General features: G+C 42.9%; 1 protein-coding gene across 7 annotated transcripts in view; it reads right to left on the reverse strand.

Annotated features, from left to right (window-relative positions):
• MAPKAP1 (MAPK associated protein 1) overlaps window positions 1-18,269 on the reverse strand; it is a 98,556-nt gene that overhangs the window by 21,037 nt on the left and 59,250 nt on the right. For 5 of the 7 annotated variants that reach the window (XM_080630426.1, XM_080630423.1, XM_080630422.1 and 2 more), the window contains one exon: window positions 5,638-5,745. The exons of 1 other annotated variant lie outside the window; for it this stretch is intronic. In XM_080630426.1, coding sequence (XP_080486552.1) covers window positions 5,638-5,745 — 108 coding nt within the window. Of the gene's footprint in view, window positions 1-5,637; window positions 5,746-18,010; window positions 18,124-18,269 lie in introns of those variants that run through there. One more of the 7 variants, XM_080630425.1, reaches the window with a different exon arrangement.

An 18,269-nucleotide genomic window follows, 5' to 3' on the forward strand; every position in this document is an offset into this window, starting at 1 on the left:
CCTCACGCTGCAGTACTTCAAAGATACACTGAGATATGTCAAACTTTTTGGTGCACTTAAAAGCATCTTGAAACACTGTGGTATGGCCGTGCCAGGAAGCAAAACAGGAGGATGGCAACGGTGCTGCTCCACAGTTGAGAGCGAACAGGGACCCTCTTCCACCGGTGGAAAGGGCTCCCAGTGCACGGCTGTGTTTCAGCAGTGGGTGACAAGACCCTCACCTTGGTGCAATGGGCGGCGCTCCACATAGCAGGGTTCTAAGGACAGTGTTACACATGAAGGAGAATTAGCACCAACAAACAGAACCCGTGGCAATAAGAAAGAAGTAACACAAAGAATGGCAGCATCTTAATCACCCTCCTGTACCTCCTGAGAGATGTTCCTAAAGCACTTCACAAGATCCAGATTCCCTGGATGCTCTGCAGGTACCGCTGCCCTTGTGCTCCCAGCCTGGCCTCGCACCACCCTCCCTTCACCATCTACACCAAATACTGTCAGAGCGGGGACACTGTGTGCCAGCTTTACAGGGCTATTATGAAGCTGAGTCTGCCTAAAGATTTCACACACCCAAATTAAAAGTATTACAAAGAAAATTAACAGCCTGCCAGACCATATCCAGAGGGAAAAATTGTCACTGCAACTAAAACTGTGAGCACCTTTGTCATGTCTAAACAGCAGGAGCATCAACTGCTGCAGCCGGAGCAGCTGAACAGTGGGATTTTGCTCTGGAAGCCTTTCAGATCCTCCGTGTACCCGCAACCTCTGCCGACATTGCTTTATGGAGCTTTGTGAATGGATTCAGGTTTACAGAATTTCTACAGTTGCTGCTCTTGGGATTGCAGCCAGGAACTCCACCATCAAAACAGATCATCTGTCTAAAGATGGCAAGACATGCGGACCCCTGAGGGTGCATTGGATAATAGCAGTAATATCAGTAACAACAGAGAGAAATGCCCTGCAGGGAAAAACCTGACTGCAGAACTTGGCATATTGCTCTTACCCCGCAGCTCAGCGAGGATGTCTGTGAGCCTGCCGGTGCTCAGCAGCCGAGGGAAGAGCCATCTCCACCAGCTGATTGGGGGAAAAAGCATAAAAATATTTTCCACATGCAAGCAGCTGTGAATAAACCTGTCAAATATTTACAGGCCTGTCAGGGTATTTGTAATGGAGATCACAGTGTGGCTTTTGAATGTAAAAGCTTCTGCTTGGCAAGACAATCAAGTAAAGTGGATGCTCCACGTCTATTATTTAGCCCAAGAGCCGACCCAGCAATAGGGCTCTGCTGGCAGAGACTGCTCTGCCCTGGGACGAACAGATTCCTATTCCAGAAACAAACTCTGTCACATACTGACATGGAGCTTCAGTTTGCAGTGACCTCTGTATTCTTCTTTATGGTCTACCTAATTGATTTACTTTCTGGGAGAAAAAGGGGGAAAAAAGCTGGAGTCAGGCGTGGGATAAACAAGGCACAAGGTAAGAACCTGCACAAAGTGCAAAGCACAGCTACAAGGGAGGCATTTCCTTTAGCCCAGGATAATTTCCCTTAGCCCAGGATAAGGGGTTAATTATTGGAGCAGTAAGGTAAGAAAATACATGACTGGAGGAGGAAAAGAATGGCAGAGAGGAACCTTGTGCTTCTGCCCTGCCCTGCCCAAGCCAGGGACAGAGCTATGGGTGGCACAGCTAAACAGGGGGTTTTGGGACTTTGGCACTGCCATGTCTAGTGCCAGTCCTTACACGCTACCTTTGCAGTGCCTGCGTGGGGGCAGAATAAGGCTGGTGCTTGCAGCGACACAGGGCTGAGGCCAGCAGCACTGGAGCTGCCTTCAGCCAGGAGCCACCAGCTCACCCTGCACCGTAGCCACGGCTTCACACACACTGTACTGCTGCTGCTGTAACCACAGTTTCTAAACCCCTAAAACCAAAGTCACTGTGTGAGAATGTATGGTGCTGGCTGGAGGGAGATCCCATATAGAACTGTATGCATTCCATGCAGCTACGTATCTGTTTTCTTTATCCATCTGATTCTTATCAACTCCCCTGTCACAGTCCTCACTGGAGGAGGGACTTCCCAGCCAGCCGGACTGCTCCCCATCCCTGCTCCGATTGCTTGTGCAACAAAAGCACACGAAACATTCAATCCCAGCCTCCTCCTTTATAAAACCCAAACAATTAAACAAAAACCAACCACCACAACCCCAAAACAAACCACAAAAAACCCAGAGAGGTGTTTTCTGCCCAAAGGAGCTGAATAAAAAGCAAAAATGGTATCAAGGGTTACGTCTGCTCTTTAAGACAGCCACTGTGGTGAAGCACTACTGTGTTTTAGAAGCCACAGTCATGGCACTAATCTGCAGTCTCTAATTCGATGGTCACCCAGAAAACCACCGTATTTCCCAGTCTGGGAACAACAGCTGAACATCTTTTCTGTTTTTAAACCAGGTTCAGTATAGAGAGAGCATTTTTTCTCAAGCCCTTGAACTACTGTGAAATATAGTTATATTTGTAGCTCAGTCCTATCTCCTCATAGAAAATCCTGATTTTTAAACGAGACAAACGGTGATGAAACAACAGGCACCAGAAGCACAAGTCTAAAAATAAGTTAGAAGCTAAACCAAGCATCCTTATCCAAAAAGGTCCCTGTCAACACTAGGGGACATATAAAAATAACACATTAGTAATATCAGAATATTGAAATGCTGTATGTAGCCTATTCAAGAGCAAGTGAACCTGTATATCCTCGATAAAACAACAAAATATAAAGTTAACTGCATTGCAAAAATGTCCCTTACTACTTTAATGTACTAGTATATTGCTTAATGAAAGTTCTTAATTGTAATGCAATTAATTACATACACAGAGTCCCCAATTACATTTTCCAATAAGACACTGGCTTTGGTACAGGTCTAAAGGCACTAAACCAATTTTAATATATTAAGACCAATTTCCCTTGAATACTAATTACTATCTAATGATAAAATGAGAAAGAGGAACTTTCCAGAAGTAAGATGGTAAGAATAAAACTAAATTAGCCATGAACAGTTTGCTACCACACATAAAAGCATTTCACATTACGAAGTGCAGGCTTTTAGTCTAAAGATAAATCTTCATGCGAGTTAAAAAGTTCTGCATACTGGAAACAGTTTATTAGTTTGAATGCCATTAGCGAAAGTTGGCTAGATAAGGGATTTCTCCATATGTATTTCTTAATAATGGAAAGTTTTCTGTTTCATTTAATACCCCGAAATATAAACTTTCTATTTGCCCAAAGGAAACTGGCAACTATTTTACTAGCAGATGTTTGGCATCAGATGTATATATATGTTTATAAATGAATATGAGACTACAAAGAGTACATTTACAAATAATAGCTGTTATAACAGAGCTTTTCCTGACTGGCATATCTCAGCCAGAAGTATTTCAAATAAAAACAAAATACATGAAATGAGTATTTCATTTTGATGTTAGGATTTTCAAGTTCTATTTTATTAACAGTGCACAACTGTCAATATTTCTATTCTAATGCCATGGCAAAGGATAGCTCCTTAAGCACTGCAAAATCCAATTTCTTATTGTGTATTGGGGGAACCAGGCTATATACAGCAGATGAATTATGACTGATCTTATATACTGTATTGTCCTTGAACATCTATATGTATAGAGAGTTAACTGCATGGGTGTTTCACATATATCCCTGAGCAGGGACAACGAAAGACCGCTTGAAGTTCACCCACATTCTGGGAAAGAAACTATAAACAGAGGGTTTCTCCTGCATTCCTGATTTGAGTTTGGTATCAATTCAGAAAACAGCAACAGCGCAGAAGAGAATTCATGTAAGCATTTATTATTTTGCCTAGATTATTGTCAGCCTTGAACAAACTAAAACAGTGACTTGCTCTTGAACTATACAAAGCGCTTGTTTTGCCTTCATATTCCCATGTTCCGGGCACTGGCTGACAAACACAAGACCCATGAACAGGGCAAAAAGCCACCACCTACCAGTGTGATGCCATTGCCTTTCAGGGAAGGGGAAAAGTGTTCCCTTTGCATTATGACTGACAATTATTTTGAGGCAAGGCCTTCGAAGCTCTGCTCTAGCTTTTGCTACTGATGCAGAGCAGACCAAATGCCTCCTACTAAACCACTTCGAAACTTACAACAGATTTACTATTAAATCAACAGTGCAACCTAAGCCTAGTCACTCGTGAGAGCTACGAGCATCAGCAGATATAGCTAGGAGCCACAGATGATGAAAATACATTAAAAATGCAGTATATGCACTTTTAATTGAAGTTCCTGGATATAAAAAAAGGGCTTTGTAAAACTCAAAATGTGTAAAACCTATGAAAGTATGACCCGTGTGCATCTTTTCATGGATTAAAAATCAATACCAAAATAACAGGTGGGATGCAGACGCTGGGGAATTCTGGCTGCAACTTGATTAGGGAGGTGAAAATTGCTCCATTTCCTCATTCACAGCACCCCTGCCACCTTCTGCCTCGTCCTCTCTTACCGTTTCTTAGAACCATTTCATGAAGAAATGAATCAGGAGCATCAGGAATACTTTGGGAGCAAGTCCCAGTCTATGGAGTGGCAGCCAAAACTGTGAGTGCTTAATCCAAGCTCCAACACTGATGTCCCGCTGGAATGCTTGTGGCAGCTGTGTCTCACCTCTGCTAGTCCTTAAATGGGAATAGAGTCTACTGCTCGCCACTGGAATTAGGAGCTACTTTGGAGATGCTTTGCTGTCATTCTAGGATAAAATATGAAATGCTATAGCCAAAAAGCATAAATGGAACAGTCTAATCTTTGTAAAGAAAGGAAAAATTCTTCTACTATATCAAAACAGGCTCTTACTAAGCTTGCTTGCAGCAAACATAGAGTATGGTCCTGGCTGAGAGCATGAGCGCCACTGCTTTCCTCATTAGTACAATCAACACTTTTACAGCTGAATTAAAATGGAATAAAAAACTCCAACCCCGCAATTGGGAACACAACTGTTGAAAAGAATGAAGGACAGACCAAAATGCTATGGAGGACAAACACAAATCAATGTTGAAGGTCTGGGTTTTTAAAGTTTCATACAGTTCCTTGTAAAGAAATGAATCAGGAAACATTATCAGGACCATTAAAACAGTAATAGAATAAAAATATTTGAGCATAGCTGGGGAGAAGATTATTTGCCTCGCACTTTAAAAACCACCAAACTGCTCTAGTTATATCTGCATGGTTAATTTCTTTAAATTCTATTAGGAAAAACAAGAAATCAGTGTCTCTAACAGCCATATCACCATGGCAAAATACACGGCGGAATGATCACTTTATCCACTGAGCAATGCCTGCAACAGAAAGTGTGTCATATTTCCAGTGTTTTTCGGGTTGGTCATAACTTTACAGAGCAGAGTTTAACAGAAAACGATTAATCATGAAGTGATAAACAAGATGCAGACTATTTACTAGAAGGTATGAAATCCATCATTTCCCTCTGGAATATTGTTTTGGCACAACTGAGAAGTGCCTCAGGAAGGAGTCTCGTCAAAACTTACTTGCCCAGACAGTACAGCTTGTATTCCAAAATACATAACTTATGTGAGTTTAAGCAGTTTACAAGAGCAAAAGTGAAAAGGGGAAACATACTGTTCTCCCGGACAAGGCAGAATTCCAAAGTGCTCTGGCTCTCCAAGGTACAGTCTAAATCTACTGGGACATTAGGTTCACTCTGCTTCTCCAGCCGATACTGAGGACCTGAAACATAAAGTAACTTGTAAAATCATCTGTTTTCTAACAAAGTGATGGCTTATCACGTTCAACTAACATGAGGTTACTCGTAGCCTAGAAGTAAGGCAGGTAGATGTTTATGTTTCAAAGCTCTTTGACAAAGAGAAGGGCCCTGTCATCAAAAGATGGCGTGCAAAGAAACAGCATATTCCAGTCACCTTCAGCTGTCAACCAATGCTACCTGACATACTCCTGCCCAACATTCCTGAGTTATTCCTACACCAGGTGAGCCTCTATTAAATACCCTGCTTGTGCTGCAAGACAGCGGTATTGCCTGTTGTAAAAAAGACCTACTCAGATCTCTATCTATGTTGTACCCCAAGCCCATTCCTCTTCCAGATTGGGATTGCAGCCTGCTTCTGGAGCGTGGGCTCAATCCAACCTACACTCACACTTGGGAAGGCAAGAAAAGCTCAGCTGCAGCCTTGGTGGTGTCTGCACAGAGCACCAAGAAACAGCTGGGAAGGAAAGCAGCCCTGCTTTTACGAATTGCATTTTGTCATGAAAACAAGCTCCATGACACCCAGCTTGGCTATTTCTACCTCTGCCAATGGCACATTTCTTGCAATGTGATGCTTGCGAAGCGTGGGGTGAGGATTTCCTCACGCCTCAGCAGCTATCAGCACTGCCTTCCAGGCTGACTAGAGACAGGGAGTCCGGCATCATCCAGCAGTTCAGGGGCTGCGTGGAGCAGAAAGGGTCATCAAGAGATCTTTTTTCACAGATGTGTACACTGTTAACACTGAACTGCACCAAACTTAAGCACGTGCAGATGCTATTACTTCCAGTGAATTATTTTTATATCCATCATGTTTAACTGTAAATCTTAAAGATTCAGGTGCCAACTTCCTTCTTCTCCAACCAACTCACCAAAAGACAGATGATACTGCTTAAAAAACTGCTTTCCAGCTACATTAATGGATCTAACTACATTAATAGATCCAACTACATTAACGGATCTCCACTCTTGCTCACACCCAAGAGCCAAAGTGCACACAAAGTTCTCAGCTGTGTAACTTCTGTATAATTTGGTAAAATATCACTAACCAGATACCTGAAAAAAGTTGAAGTGATGCAAAGCACCTTTAACCAGGTCTTACTGTAACAAAAACCCTAGAACTGAAATAATGAAATCTATTCCCTCTTTATCAGTACTTAAAATACTTCTGAATGTTTCCTGACTTTGAATTATGACGGTATACAATGAAATATTTAAAACATATAAAAAAATTCCGTATTTGAGCCTCAGATGGCATTCCTAAGAAATGGAATTGGTTAGCCAATTAATTTTAAATTTACTCCAGCAGGATTTCAATTACAACTCCTCATTTCATCTCCCCAGAAGCTGTGTGAAGCACTCGCTGCACAGCCCAAGTGTGTTCTGCTCCTGAAGTGGAATGTTATTTCTTGGTAAAATGGAGCTCCTTATTCCAGGTGACACTCAGAGCACAGCCAGAGCCAGGCTATTTGCAGGTCAGAGGAGGAAAGCATGACTGCTCCCTCCCTGCCGCAGCAACTGCATGCGTAGCTGGTTGAAGCATTTATGGAACAAACCACACTCAAGAAGCAGCAGAGAAGTCTCATGCCAGTGCAAAAAGAAAGGCAAACGCATACAACATCATCCTTTCTCCTCTCCCAGCTACTGGAAATGCGATTACAAATCTAAACTAAATTAAATAAACAGAGGCCTGGCTTGTTAGGCAGAAGCAGAATATACTGAACTGAAACAGATATCAAAGTGGTAAATCAATTTGTATTTAAAAACTGGTGTGGTTTGAAAACAGAATCAGTGACAGCAAAACCTGCTTGCTTTGTTTGTAAGCAGAGGTTCCCAAACCACAGCCAAATGCTGAACGATACCCAGCAATGACAAAGGCAGCAGAACTGTTGGTTCCACCTGAATGTCCGTGTTCTTGGTGCCTGGTACCAAACCCCTAATTCCAAGGGCTCCTACCACAGACAGAAATCACAGTGCCCACCGCTGTGTCCCAGCTTCCTCATTCTTCATTACAGCCTCTCTCCCCCTTACATCCCCAAAACATGTACAATCAGAGCAGAGGAAAAAGTGAAGTTGGCCTCTTTTGCAATCCTAAACCTCGCTGGATGCCTCCATAGATAGCCTCTCAGGTGGATGCACCCAGAACACATCTGTGATGAGCCAAGAGATCCATTCCATAAATCACACTTTTATGCATCACCTATCCAACTGAATCATTTCTGTTTATACAATTTCCTCTCATTTTCACAGTGCTGTGTGGGAGCTGCTGCAGGGGACTGGCACCAAACCACACGTTGTTCTCTCAGCACAGAGACATGGGCTCGCTGCTGCATCTCCAAGACAGAGGGATGGGACAAAAGGACAGACATCAATGCCATCAAAGCCTTAAAATTATCAGAGAATCACATGCCCATGATGATAAGGGGACAAGATTAAAAGCAGGAGCTTGGCAGTGGTTTACAGTCCCTCTGTGTGGATCTGATTCCACCAGCTGGATCCACTCAAAGAACAACATCACCCAGCTCACAAACAATCCTCACGCCTCTGAACAAGCTTCCTGCCACCCTGCAGAGAGCCACTGGTGATCATATCCCTCAACACCACCAAGGCAATGCCAAAGGATGATCTTTACCTGGAGCAACTTGAGAAGTCTGTGAGCAGGTAAACTGTTTTATCCAGTTTGTCTCAAGACTGTTATTAACTGTCTGCTAATAAAAGAATGACACAGAGCTACAGATCAGAAACCAAGGCAACGTTCCACATGAAGAACTCCTTTAAAACAGAAAATACTATGAAATTTATATATATATATATAAAGAGTCCCTACTTTTAAATGATGTATTTTAAATATCTGTACACATTTACATGACCTCTGCTTCACAACAGATGAAAAATGTTAGGCTGATTCTGCAGAGGACGTTTACTTCTCTCGCGAGTTCAAATGATGTCATTGTAGTAGAAATATTAGGTAATGTAATGGTCTCCTAACAGAATACTGCTCTGGGAGTTTCTACAAAATTCCAAGTGCTAATACTAAATTTTATGGATTTCTGTAATCTGATGCAAATGCTCTGCACAGCTGTAATATAAAGCTTTAAAATCCTGGCAAGACTGGTTCTGGCCCACGAGCCAGAGCTCTCCCACTGACAGGGGGGACCACAACTCGAGCACGTCTCACATCCAGCAGCACTGCCCAGGGCTCCCACAAAGCGCTGCTCGCCAGAGCAAGGGGGCAGAGTAAATCATGTGCATTGTGTTCCACCACCAAGCTGGGAGCAAGTACGTGAAAATGGAAGTTACCACGGACAAAAATGCAGAAGCCAAAGCCAATGAATACAAACCCCTCTTCCAGTTCTGCAATTTTGTCACAAATACTTGGAGAGACAGAAACTGTTGCTGGGTTACAGCAAGCTGGGCTGGAGATACGAGTGTTCGTGTGGATGGAGAGGAAGGAGGGAACCAAAGCAGCCCTCTGAAATGAGCCACAAAATGGTCAATGAGAAGGGGCTATGCCCTCAAGCAAACTCTTTTTCTTCAAAAGCTAGCAGAGAATTGTTCGGGGTCCCAGAGGGAGGGTGAGAACTGTTTCCCTTCCCCACCAGACCTGCTGGCCTGATGCATCAGGTCTTCTCCACTCCTGGGCCACGCTATGAGTCTAGACCACACAGTGCAAATACGACCAGCAACAATAACCCTGTTCTTGACTTGCTTTGGTGACTGCCAGACCAGCAGCTGTGGAGGAATGGGGTTAGCATGGACAGACAGAGCTGCTTACTCCCAGGGCCTCACTCAGCATCTCACACCTCACCTGGGGAGCTTAAGGCACATCCCTTCTGCTTACAATCCCCTTTTAACCACCTACACTATGGTCTGCCTACAGACACCCATCTACTCCATCACTTCAAGATACCCTTTTGAACAGAGGAAGGTTTATCAGGAATTAAAAACAAACAAGGAAACAGCCCCCAGTGCCACCTCCACAACTTCCCTACCCCACAAGGCAAAGGTGTCCTGGGAAGAATCCCACCGCATAATGAAATTAAGCAGCTCTCTTACAAAAGGCAAATGGCCATCCACATAACAACAAACCAATTCTGTTGCCATTTAAGCTGCAAAGCCTTCAGAATGGGGTTTTGAAAGCATGACCCGTCAGTTCTAATTTTTAAAACTTATCCTTTCAGTCAAGACTAGAAAAAGGCCCATTCCAACTTTTATCTTCACTACAAAGTGCTGTTATCTTGGGCTGATGTCAGGAGCTCTCTCTCTCTTTCTGCTGACAAGCAGAGACGAGAGAGATAAGATTGGGAACGAATCTCACTTCTCTGAGTAAATAAATAATCAATACTCATCTAAATGTAAATGAGAAAGTATCCCCCTCTGATAACAGGGCTCTTATCAAACAGCCAATTTTCTACAGACATTTGGCCTCAACCAAATCACCATCATTCAGCCCCAGCCTAATGGCTAAAAATCGTAACTAAATTGAACCGATCACCAGAGATCAACTAAGTTCAGCCATGGCTACTACAGGTTCAAATGTTTGGAATGCAATTTTTCCCCCATTAACTTTCAATAGCAATGAAGAATACCACGGTCAGGGGTTGAATCTGCACAATAAACAAACACCAACACTTAGAAAGAGAATGAGGCTTTAAGCAAAACCCCCAAACAAAACCCACCTCCATCTCCAAACTAGTTAATAGGGTAAAATACGGATTTACTTCCATATTTAATGTTTGTGGAATTGTCAAACTGAAACTGAAAAGACCAGTAAAAGCAAAAAATCCCAAATGGTTTAAAACGGATCCTATATTTTACAGCGTTAGTTTCTGCAACAAAACACATCACAACATCCTACTTAGTCTCTGTCTTTGCCTCCTCTCAAGAGCTCCTACAATTCTCACTGAAGCCCCGGTTCCAGCTATGCTCTGTCAGCTCTTTCTGCTCCCTTTATGGCCCATGCTTTTGTTGAAAACTCTTTCAGATTTCTGATTTCTGTAACACTGACCCCCAGGATTTAGGGCATCATGCGAGAAAAAGCATCCCCTTTTGTTTCAACCCGTCACTTTCAGGGCACGCAGCTCTCGTCTTAGGAACAACTATGACAAACCCCTCTCAATTCAGTCTCTACCACGCGCACCCCATAGACCCTCTCGCACCCAGTCATGTCTCTTCCAAACCAGAAAAGATCCTCTCTCCTTAGCACCTACTCCTCATTTCACGTCTGTTCCATTTTCATGCTCATCTATTTCTGTATCTTTTTACTTCCATATTATCATTTCTGAGATAAAATATAACAATTACGATGTGGGCACACCATGATTTATGGACTGGCAGACTTATGCTTTCTGTTTTGTTCTCTCCTCCTTTCCTAATTTCTGATGTTCAATTTGTCTTTCTGACTGTTCCTAAGCACTGAGCTGAAGTGTTCAGAGAACTACCCGTGACGATTCCAGGATACTTTTCTTGACTGATGGAAGGTAATTAGAGCCCATCATTGTATACATATAGTTACGGTTGCTTTTCACCAGGTATATTATTTTGCACTCATTGACACTGAATTCCCTCTCTCATTTTATTGTCCTGTCACTCAGCATTGTGAGATACCTCTGCAGTGCTTCACAGACAGCTTTTATTTGCACTATTCTTACTTCTTTTGTATCAACAGCACATTTTGTCACATCAGCATTCACATCCTTTTCCATGCCCCACATTAACGGAACAATGCAGGTTCTACCAGTTCCACTGGAACTCCACCAGTAACCTAGTTACTAATAACGGAGGGCCATTATTCCCATTCTTTGTTTCCTGTCTTTTAATCAATTATTAATCTATGTGAGGATCCTCCTTCTCATCCTGTGACAGCTTAATTGCTTCATGAGCCTTTGTCAAATCTTTTTGGGAAATCTAAGCATGCTGTATAAAACACATCATCCGTATTCAGATGGTCTCTGACTTCCTCAAAGGCTGCTCATCGGTTTCCACGGCACAACCTGCTCTGCAGAAGCTATGCCTATTTTCTTCCTCAGTATATTGCATCCATCTGCATGTCATCTATTAATTCTGCTCTTTGCTGCAATTTCATTTTACAGTTGGCCTGGTAAGGAAGGCAAGGTATACTGGTCTCTCCTTCAACAAACTCTTGCCACCATCACATCTGAGAGAGCAGCAGACACAAGCAACATGTAATACATCACGGTTAGCAGTACAGCATCTTCGTGTCTGACCTCGACCAAGTCTCTCAGTGACTGTCTGCTCATGGTGGATTAGTTTTTCCTGGCACAGCTCCTCAGACAACTCTCTGCAGAAACACTCTGGCACGAGAACATCTCCAGCCTCCAAACACCAGAGCTACTGATGCCCGCAGCAGGAAGGGGCACGCACCCACTCTATTTCAGCACGACACTACAACTCATCTCTTTTATAGCACAAGACGACCTGTCCCTGGGGAGCCAGCAAACAGCTATGAGACCACCTGAATGTCCGCTGAGGTGAAGGATGTGATATTCTGGCTCATCTTCCAAAAGATAAGCACATGCAAGAGCCATAGTCACTGTGTGGGGACAAGCAGCGCAGGCGCAGCACAGTGACAGGGGATGTCCTTTCCTGTGTGTACAGCTGTGATTCCAAAATAATACATGAAAAATCAAAGTTTAAAGACAGTTAGGCAGTCCTCACCTAATAGCCAATGCAGCAGATGCCAGGCAGACAGCAAATAAGCAAAGTGAACACAAGCTATGTTTCAGGCTCTGTCCATGCACAGGCAGGAAAGTAGTCAAAAGGAAATAGTTGATAAACATTTAATGGTGATGTCTGTGGTGCTTTCCTATTTCAAGTTTCTCCTTTCACAAGGATACGTGATTTATTGCCTTGCTGCTCCAACCCTAGGTTTTGAAAGTGTGATTTCTTTTGAGTTTAAACTATATTTATATTTATTTTTTTGTTATCACTTTTTTATTATTGCCATAGAAAATATTTGCTGGAAATATGTTGCAGCTATTACAAGGTCATAAAAAAGAGGAGGTTTATGTATTTCTATCATTTCAAATAGTCTGTCAGAAAGTATCAGTCGCGCTAAGTGTAAGACTACTGGATTCCAGCTTTCCCTCTGCCAGCACATGGGCAGCATATGGAAGAATTAAAATAGCTCAGCAGCATGAATGCTTCCTGGGAGCTGGCTGGGAGCAGGCAAACTGTGGCACCACACCGTCCCCGGGAGGTCCTCCTGCCCATGAGGGGCATGGGTGAAGAGCAGGTTTCCTATCAATATTAGACGCTGACCCTGGGCCGGAGGAGGAATACAAGGCAGAAACAAAGAGGACTGAAGAAGGAAAGGGATCGATACGCTGCAGAGAGCACAGAAACTGGGAACAGGGAAAGGTCTCAGGCCTCCTTCCATAGGATTTTTTTTAGAACATGACAGAAAGGGCAAGGATTCCATTGTGTGCTTGGCAATGACAATAAAACAACAGAAAATATGTAAACAGTTTGAGAGGAAATAGCTGTAAAGCCAGAATGTTTACATCTCAAATCCTACTGCTCTGAGGACATCTTAAATCTGTTTATCCGTTAAAAATCCCCAAAGCCCCTCAACACCTCTGAAGTGGAATAAAGATTTTATCATTACAAATGCAAATAATGGTTAATAAATAAAGATATTGAAATAGCGAAAACAAACTTTTAACGTTGTTCACAAGCAAGAGACTTTTTTTTTTGGTCCAATCTGTTTTTCCTTAACTTGCACTGTTGTGACATGACTGCATTTTACACACAGTTATCTGCTGCTCTCTGCAGAAATACAGATGGTTTTTGTAGAAATAAACAGTCATTTATATGAAACAATTGTAAAATAGTTTATGGAAACCAGTGGTGTAATGCATTCAAATAAATGCCAGGACCGGCTGATGGAGAGCCAAGGTGTTAAATCACACTGCTTAAGAATTCAGCTGTGGGAAACAGATAGTAAATCCAGAGTGACAGAATTTCCAGTGATGGCAAAGGTTTCTGACATCTAGTCCAGTACACAAAAACTACAGCAGTTCAAACCCATTTTACTTAACACTACCTTGACAGCCAGTGAAATTAAAGAATTTAGTCAAAAGCCCCTTAAAAAGAAACAAACACTTCATTTATGTATTGCTTTTTTGTAGTATAGAAAACATACAGCACGACTAGCAGCAAACCAGTCTTTGCAGAACTCTAACAGAAGTGCTTTATTTAATTGCTGCTTTAGGGTCCTGTTCTTTTTGCCTTAGCAATACATAGCTCTAAATAAAGCCGAAAGGAGAGAGAAATCATTGTGTTTGATCTATAATGTGATGTACCTATAGCAGGAATACAATATACAGGCTTGCTGGGGTTTTTTAATCACAGATTTAGGGGTCCATGTCAGGGCAGGCAGCTGCATGGAGTGCTGCAGAGCAGCACACGTTACAGCTCTGCACCCTGAGTCCTCTCCACACTCTGCTACCCAAGAGATGGCACCAGTGTGAACATCCTGCAACCCAAGCTCAGCTGCTTATTTGTGATGCAGATCAATGTGGGGGCTCTGCCTTACTGACTCGGATTATGAAGTGAGAAAGCACTTTCCCCTGGTCACAGACATGTAAGTGATGGTCTTGGGGCAACACAACAGCCCGGGTGGGTGTGTTTCACAAAACACTAGCAGGAAGGAGATGGCCCCATAAAGGTACCTGGGGTATCAGCATTCTCCTTTTTCCATCAGAATGGCTAAAAGAAACAAAAAGTCTCTATCATCCAAACACTGAACTGCAGAATGTAAAATGTCACATAAATTACAGCTTTATTACCAACCCAGAAGAACCCATAACTGTATGATTTCAATACCAACAGCTCTAAAATAGACTCAGTTCAATATTTCACTTTCATTTCAGAGGCCAGGCAAGAAAAATATCCCTCACCCGTTCGGGCTGATGTCCAGGATCCCATCAGCCCAAACACACAGGACTAACGAGCTATTTCTATCCTGACAAACTATTCCCAAACTTTATTCCTGACGAGCTGTTCCACGCACACCAGCACCCCCCATCCCCTCATCACATCAGTGTCTGCTCAGCATCAGCAGGCTGGTGAGAAAGGGCTTGCTGAAATAAATTATTACCGCTACAAACCAGAGATGGAGTTTGTAGGCAGAAGGAAATCATTTCGAGCAGCCTCTATTGCATCCTCTCCAGCACAGAGGGGCTCCCCCTGTGCCGCACCAATCCTGCTGAGGAAAAACTGCTATAAGAATAACAAGCAAGCAGTCCTTGCTCTTTCCCTAAGAGGCATCGTAACAGAATGCAAGCGAGTATCAGACCCAAACACAGCTCCAGGAATGGAGGGGCAGAGGGTGCTAAGCCCAAGGGGTATGGAAAGGCACAACCTGGTATAGGTGAGCCTCTCCAACGACAGCCAGTTCCTCACCATGCCTAGCACGGGACTGGCCAACCAGGGAGAAACCTGGGACAACCAGGGTCTACACGCTTCACTTACACCTCTGTTACTACACTGAAACCTGGTACAACCGGGGCTATGCATTTCACTTGCACCTCCATTACTCCATTGCCTTTTTGGCAAGAGGGGTGTAGCAAGTAGTCAAGTCTTGACCTAAGATCTGCAAATATTGATGATGTTCTTAATTTAAATCTTGCTAATATAAACAGCTTAATGCAAGGAAAACCAGGATTTCTGAAGCATCTCCAGGTAAAGCCACTCGATAACTGAGGGTGCAAGACTCTGCAGGGATGCTATAATTATCCAAAACAAAGCACTGAAAGCCAGAGAAACTCAAAACTACCATTAAGCAGAAAAGCATGCATGTAAACACACGGAAATACAAATTAATTGGCTTTTCACTGTCACAGATGCTGGGGCTTCCATCTCTTTAAGAGTCAGAGCAAACATATGCATCGCCTACTCTAACATATTTACTTTTAAATTTAAACTCCTCAGTTACCGTCATGCAATGACAGTATCGAACTTTAATGGCAGTTTATTCTAATTGTGGTTCATCTCTGAAAAATGCTTTAATCACAGGGCTGTGGTTTTACATAGTTTATCTTCCTAATTCTCCTTTTTCATAGATATAAATGAATAGGTGTACATGCAATACAAATACAGACATATCCCTCCTTTTCAGCCATTGCTTTTTGTCCCATTCCTCTGCCTACCAGTGGGGATGAGGAAGCAAAACCCCAAGCAAGACCTACAGCTCCTCCTGCAGTAAGAGCAGTCCCAACCCAGCAGCACACTGGCACATGTCGGGAAGCCTTTGAGTGAATGGGTCCTGCCTGGCCTGAACACTCGCAGCCCATCAGTTCCTCCTCTCCTTCGCATTCCAACACCCTGATAACCCCCACCATGAACCGGGAGAGCAGGCACCGTCCAAAAGATGCCCAGAATTAGCACTTTGCCCCTTGCTTTATGTTCTCCTGCCACATGCAAGCACCTACTTGGAAAGGAGAACCACGACCCCTGCTCCAAAGGGTGGCTGCAGCTCTAGGACACCCTGCCCTGAGCTCACAGCACAGGCTCACACAGGACCCCGACTCGCTCTCTGGCCACCGGGACATGGAGCCACGGTGCCCCTTCCCGGCACTTTGTGAACGCCAGCTCTCCTTAGTGTCTGCGGGAGACAGGAGCAAGACAAATGAAATCCGGCACCACAGCAGCAAGACCAAGTATTTACAAACATATCTGCTGAGATACTCCAGGAACAGGAAAACTGTGGGACAGGTTTAAATGAAAACCGTCAGCATTGCAGCATCCGCATGATTTCCCGTGGGCCTGGCAGGGTGCTTGACAGTAAGTGGGTTTTCACTCCAGTAGCATCTTTGCAGTGCTGTTTGTGCTTTTGTCCTGTGTAAGGTTTGGGCAAAATGTGTTTATAAACAGCTTCAGAAAGCACATTTAAGGGATTTGAAGTTAAAAGTGGTGCTGAGACTGTTTTGTTGGAAAGTGAATTTTCAAACAAAACTCAGATCTCCGTTCCCTGGCTGCTTTCCGAATGGAAGATGAGCCTCATGCAGCTCTCTTTATTTTGCACTTCTGTTCTCCAAGTTCTGAAGGATAACTTAACAGCTCTGTGTGAGTCCAAAACTCAGGAATAATACACCATTACAAAACACACTTTTGTAAGAGATTCTGCTCTGCGTTACCTGGTGGAGGAACAGATTATCTTAAGTGGCCTGTGCAGCTTTGATTCTGTTGTAGAGACTAAAACATGATATGGAGACTTATTTTTAGGTCCTATTCCTGTTTCTTGGATTTCTCCCTCTCCTTATTATTCAGCTTCCTGTGGCAGTGAGATAATACACATATCCAGACTAGTAAGATTATTTTAGACTATTTTTGGTCACTTTACACATTTTAAAGAATGCAAAAAGCACTGGTTGACAGCTGTTAGGGACTTGAATGTTATTGTAAAGCAGCTGTTTTCATTTATAGGAAAAGTATTAGTCTTCCTCCAAGCTGAACAGAATACTAAGTTAATAACTCACTCTAACCTATGGAAAATACAGGTCATGTCTGAGAAATGTTGGCAGAAGGTATTGTTTATAACAATTAAACTTGTATAGTATTTTGTTCTTAAAAGGACTGTTTCTGGTCCAGCGACGTTCGCAGTTTGAAGCAGCTATTAAATAATCATCAGTAGCATGTTCACCCTGCAAAGAATTCCTCCTTAAAATCAGACAAGATTAATCAGACAAGGCTTCTCTGTTCACAAGAAATTCCAAATGAAGAGAGGCTGACATGGACCAGAAACAGGGGGGATCATGCTAACATTTCAGCATTTTACACTGTTTAGTTTTGTCTCTAATTTCCTTCAAAGCACTCTCAGTTTTCATATACTGACATCAATGCTTAATTTGTTTGAAAACAAAGCCTCTGTACACATTCCCTCTGCATTCTTATTTACTTTATATTAGTATTAATAGTCCGTTCAGTCAAGCTCTGGAGGAAAAGGCAACTGACATCCCAGAGAATGTATCTGTTGAAGAGCAAAAGGAATGAGATAGCTCGAAGGCGAGGAAGATAACTTTCAAGTGTGTATGTAGTTCCTGCCCATATTTGATTTGAGAATCACCATGGCATCAAGATACACAAACTATCAAGAATGAAGTCATCATCTTTCTTATGTTCTTAACATTGTAAGCCATGCAAGCATATTTTATAGAAAATATTGAATGCGGGCTTTAGTGCAGATATAAAAAGCCTGATAAGATCAACTTGCCTGCTGCACATTGTGGGATGCTGTCAGACCCAGGCTCAGCCGTGCTGTGGTGTCTGAACATAAGGCACTCTGCACTTCATCTGTGCTTCCCTTGGTCCAACTGAAAGTCTTCCTAAAAAGTAGGATTTAAAATGTACATCTATACCATAACCTAAATTCCTAGGCTGAGCAACATGTATGTCTTGGTAAAAGTAAGGCTGGTAGAAATACACACCGGCTTGACTGCATCGGAAAATCATTCAGTGGTAAAGCAAATCA

The sequence above is a fragment of the Psittacula echo genome, assembly GCF_963264785.1.
Source record: "Psittacula echo genome assembly, chromosome: 16".
In the NCBI taxonomy this organism is placed as follows: domain Eukaryota; kingdom Metazoa; phylum Chordata; class Aves; order Psittaciformes; family Psittacidae; genus Psittacula; species Psittacula echo.